The sequence below is a fragment of the Phymastichus coffea genome, unplaced genomic scaffold, assembly GCF_024137745.1.
Source record: "Phymastichus coffea isolate CEN01 unplaced genomic scaffold, Cenicafe_Pcof_1.1 PCOF00003, whole genome shotgun sequence".
Lineage (NCBI taxonomy): Eukaryota > Metazoa > Arthropoda > Insecta > Hymenoptera > Eulophidae > Phymastichus > Phymastichus coffea.
In genome coordinates, this window is record NW_026706814.1 from 6,425,309 (window position 1) to 6,430,269 (window position 4,961).

Consider the following 4,961-nt stretch of genomic DNA (forward strand, 5'->3'; position numbering starts at 1 on the left):
GCTGCTCTGCAGGCTCTTCGACACGTCCCTCCGTAGCTTGCATTATTTCTTAGCGCATCCGCCCATATAGGAGCTCCGTAGAGAATTACCGAGCTTACGACCGGCGATAGGAGGGTTCTGCGTGGTTGCTTTGGCCCACCGACGTTTGGCATGATACCTGCCAACGCTCTAGCAACGTTAGTGGCTTTGACACCTGTTTTCGAGAGGTGTTCCTTAAACGATAGCCGCGTATCTAGTATAACTCCCAGGTACCTCAACGTGTCAGTCGACTGTACTCGCTTATTTTCCACCGTGAATGTGGCGTACTTCCGAGCTTTCGTGCGGGAGATGAGCACCGTTTCCGTCTTTTCCGCAGCGAGACTGAGCCCATGCCTTTTTAGCCATCGAGCCACCACCTCGATGGAGACGTTTCCTATATATTCTATCTCCTCAACGCTCTTTGCCGTGACCACTAGTGCTACATCATCGGCAAAAGCTATTATCTCTATTCCCCTTGGCAACTGCTGTCTTATTAGTCCGTCATATAGGACATTCCATAGCAAGGGGCCAAGCACCGATCCCTGCGGCACTCCTCCCGTGATGTTGTATGAGTGTGTGCCATCGTCGGTGTTATAGTGCAGGATTCGGTTGCTTAAGTAGCTCGATAGGGCTCTACGCAAATACAGCGGTACCCTCAGTCCTTCCATGGCTGTCATAATGATGTCCCATCTTGCCGAGTTGAACGCATTTCGGATGTCTAATGCGATCACAGCGCACATGCGTCTTGCGCTCCGTCCGCCGCTAATGGCATCTTTGGCCAGGTCCACAACTCGACCAATAGCGCCTAAGGTTGAACGGCCTTTTCTGAAGCCGAACTGGTTTCCAGACAGGTCCCCCGCTTCGGCTATAGCTGCCTCCAATCTGGCATGGATTACTCTTTCCAGCAGTTTTCCTATAATATCCAACATGCATAGTGGTCTGTAGGACGAAGGCTGCTCGGGAGGCTTATTTCCCTTGGGTAGCAGCACCAGTCTTTGCAGCTTCCACGAGTTTGGAAAATGTCCTTCTCGCAGGCACGCACTAAATGTATCGCGAATTATTTCCGGGGCATTCAGTGCTGCCGTCTTGATGGCAATTTCCGGTATCCCATCCGGCCCTGGCGCTTTCCGGGTTCGAATTTTCTTCGCGGCTACTATCAGTTCCGCTTGGGTTACTTCTGTAAACTCGATTTCATCGTCTCTTTCCATTAGGCCTGTTTGTTCTGGGCTCTCCCGATGTCTTGGGAACAGATGTCGCACTACTCTGTCGAGGAATAATGGGCAAGATGGTGGTGCGCCACTCCTGGGCTTGATCTTGCGCATGACCGTTTTATACGGCCGGCCCCAGGGGTCCTTATCTACTTCCTCGCAGAAGTCTCGCCAGCACTGTCTCTTAGCTGCTTTGATGGTGACCTTGAGCAGTGATCTTAGCTCTTCATATTTTTCGGTCAGAGCTCGGAAGTTGGGCTTGTTCCTTGCTCTTTGATGGCGCCTTCTGGCTGTAAGACATTTATGCCTCAGGCTTGCGATGTTTTCATTCCACCAGTAAACCGGTAATCTACCCCTTGCGTTGCTCTTGACAGCCATGGATGCATCACATGCAGTGTTGAGAGCTCGTGTGAGACCCTGCGCCTTTTCCTCCGCGGTTCCGGATACTGATATTCCTTCAAGGGAGTAGAGAAATGATTCTCTGTCGAAGGTATTTGGTGCCCATCTCCTCTTGTTTTCCGTTGTCCTGGTGGATACCGCTTTTTTGATCAACTGGATCCGGTACATTATGGCTTGATGGTCACTGCCCGTGTACCGATCGCTGACTCTCCAGTTGAGCTCCTCCGTCAATAGTTTGGCATCTATAAAGGTAACATCCACTATGCACGATTTCCCCGCCTTGGAATAGGTCGGGGTCGTTCCTCTATTGGCTACCTCGAGCTCCAATACTCCGAACGCCTCTAGAAGTGCATGCCCGCGAGCATTTGTTTTCGCGCTTCCCCAGTTTACGACCCATGCATTAAAATTACCTGCGATGACCATCGGTAGGCGTGATGTCATTGCACTGGTAACAATGTCATCCAGGAATTTCTTAAACTCGCTTATCTCTTCGCTAGGTGGGAGATAGCAACTATATATATGCATGCCAGCCACTTCTATCCACGTAAAGTTTGAGGTTGGATCGTGTAGGTGTCCGCATACCCAGACAGCCGCCGTACCAGTCGCATCTTTCACCCAGTTCGGCTCATCGAGATCACAGTACTTTTCGCTAACTATGACGATGTCGGCCTTTTCCTCCCTTACCAACTAGTGCAGCAGGTCCTGAGCCGCTGCACAGTGGTTGAGGTTGATTTGGAGGACTTTAGTCATTTTTAGCGTGAGATCCCTCCTTCTTTGCGTCCGTGCAGTCTGCTGCCTTATGCCCCTCCTTTCTGCACCTGAAACACTGCTTGGAGCGGTCTTCATCGCTTTTGCAGTCCTTTGCGATGTGACCATTCTCCAAGCACTGGTAGCATCTTTGTGTCGGTGTGTAAGGCTGAACTCTACAGTTCACCCATCCTATTCTCAGCTTTCCGTTTTCAAGTAGCTTTCTGGCCGCTGCTACCGGGAGCTGGATATGTGCCGCTTGTGTGCCGTTGTACAGTCCTCTGATTTTTATGCTGCTACTTGCAGCTGCCTCTGGTCCGATAACTGCAGCTACAGCTTCTATCACTTCCTCAGGTATGGTTGTCTCATCCATGTCTTTGATCCTGAGGGTTTCTTTATCGGTCATCAAGTGGACTTCTGCTGACTCCTCAAGTGTGGCCAGGACCATCTCTTCTATGTTTGGGGACCTGGTTCCCGGTTTCCCCAGTTCGAGGAGTAGTTCTCCTGCTCTAGTACGCCGTATTCGGGTGACTTTTTCACCTATCTCCTTCATGTTGGGTGCTGCCTTGACCTTCCTCAAGATGTCGGCATACGAAGTCTCGCCCAGTGCTTTGATCTTAATAGCTTCTGGGCGAGGCTTCCTGCTCGTGGTCTTAGTGGTTTTACCCTCTCTAGTGCCTTATTTTTTATTGGTCTCTTTTCTCTTCTTTTCTTTCTTCTTGGCTTTGCCCTTTCTTCTTACCTCTTTCCATTCGGAGGCTTTTTTCTCGGCAATCTCCTTTCTTTCTTCGCTCTCCCTTGTGAGCAGGGTTTTTTCTTGGTCGCTTTTGGCCTTCTTCGTTGCTGGCGGGATCGTCGGCGGTTGCCTCTCTAAATTTCCACGCTTTTTCGCTTTTTCTCTAAAGATGGGCGATGTTTGGATCTCATCGTCCCTTACCGTCAGGTTTTCTGTACTTCTTTTGGCCCCCTGGCAGAAGAGTACGCGCAGCTTCGCGTACTCCTCTATCATACAGTCTGCCGTTCTGGCCATGGTCTTCAGTTCTGCGTGGAGGTTCTTCTTTTCTAGAATAAACTCCACCAGCTTTTTGACCTTTCTCTCCAGGCTCTTGAAGCATTTATCAGCTTCACTGCGGTCTTTTTCTTTTTGATTTGATTGATTATTCTTCATGTTGGTCCCACGAGTAGCTAGGGAAGTTGTCGTCGATCCCACGCAGAGCCCCGCGTGCGTGGGACAAGGCTAGATACGAGGGAGTTTCGCCAGGTGCTCCGAACGCTCCGTTTGGGACTCTCTGTTACCCCCGAGAAGCAACCAGGCTACATCGGCACGGGTCGCTTCACACCTTCAGCTTGGGTGGTCCGTTAACCTGGACGGGGACCCTTTAACAGGGTGCTATCATCCGGGTCAGATGAGCCTTGGTTTTTTAACGAGGTTGGTACTCCTCCCCCTCCTCCTTCCCTGCTTCTTGAGTAGCAGGGTCCCGGGCTTGGGACCGGCGGTGGCGGAGTTTGTTCGTGTTTTGTGTGTATGTGTGTGTATGTATGTGTGTGTAGATGTGTCTGCGAGTCTTGCTTCTCTGTCTTCTGTTTCCGTCTCTCCTTAGGGTCTTGCAGCTTCGTCTTCTTGCTTTTCTTTTTCTTTCTTCTCTTCGTTTCTTCTTCTTTTCCATTTTATCTTCATCATCCACGCTATCTTTTCTTTGTTTCCTATTATTATTTTTTCCCATTCTTCCCCTTCCTTTCTGCTTTTTTCACATTTTTCTACCATGTGCTTCCAATTTTCTTCCTCTTTCATATACATTCGGCATCTCTTATTTTCTTCCTTTTTCCAATACCTGATTCCTCTCATTTCATTACCTAACCTAAACCTTTCCCTTATTTATAGGCCTTTTATTCTTCCCTCTCCTTGAATTTCATTTAATCGATATTTTTTCATTTCTTCTTTCAGTTCTTTCCACTTGTTTATATATCTTGACTTTTCTCGCTTTTCTTGTGGTTCTTTTTCTTCTTTTTTCTTTAGCTCTTCTCTTATTTCTTCCCAAAACTCTTCTTTCATTTCGTTTCCCTCTTCCCTCTCTCTGTCTATTTTACTTTTTTCTAGCCTTTCCTCTCTCTCCTCCTTCTTACCCTTTTTATCTTTTTCATTTCTTTCCCTTTTCTTTAATTCTCTCCATGCTTCTTTTTTTATTGAGCCATCTCTTTCTTCTCTTATTTTGTTTTCATACTTCTTTGCTCTTTCTAATGCTGTTTCTTTCTTTTCTTGTCTTCCTGTTTCCTATCGTATTGAGTAACTTGGCGTGTTTCTATCCAAACCCAATACCCACTTTATAAATTTTAGTTGGAATCTCTCTATTTCTTCATATCTCTTCCATCCCCAGATATCTGCTCTATACATAATCACGTGCGTCGAACAGGTTCATCCTTAGCTCCCAGTTTTCTCTAAATAGCTTGTCTCCTAGCCCCCATAGCCTTCCGAGTCCCATATTTATTTTCCCTTCTACCTTCTTTATCTGCTTTTTATTTCCGTTATTTCTGTTTATCACATATCCCAAGTAGTTGTACTCTTTCACCATCTCTATCTTCTCACCTTCC

The 4,961-nt window shown here is 47.7% G+C and overlaps 1 protein-coding gene across 1 annotated transcript; it reads right to left on the reverse strand.

The window, feature by feature from the left end:
- Positions 1 to 3,051: 3,051 nt before the first annotated feature.
- Positions 3,052 to 3,540, reverse strand: LOC131664833 (uncharacterized). Its single transcript, XM_058936244.1, has one exon. The coding sequence runs from the start codon at positions 3,538 to 3,540 to the stop codon at positions 3,052 to 3,054; it is 489 nt and encodes a 162-aa protein (XP_058792227.1).
- Between the last annotated feature and the right edge of the window lie 1,421 nt (positions 3,541 to 4,961).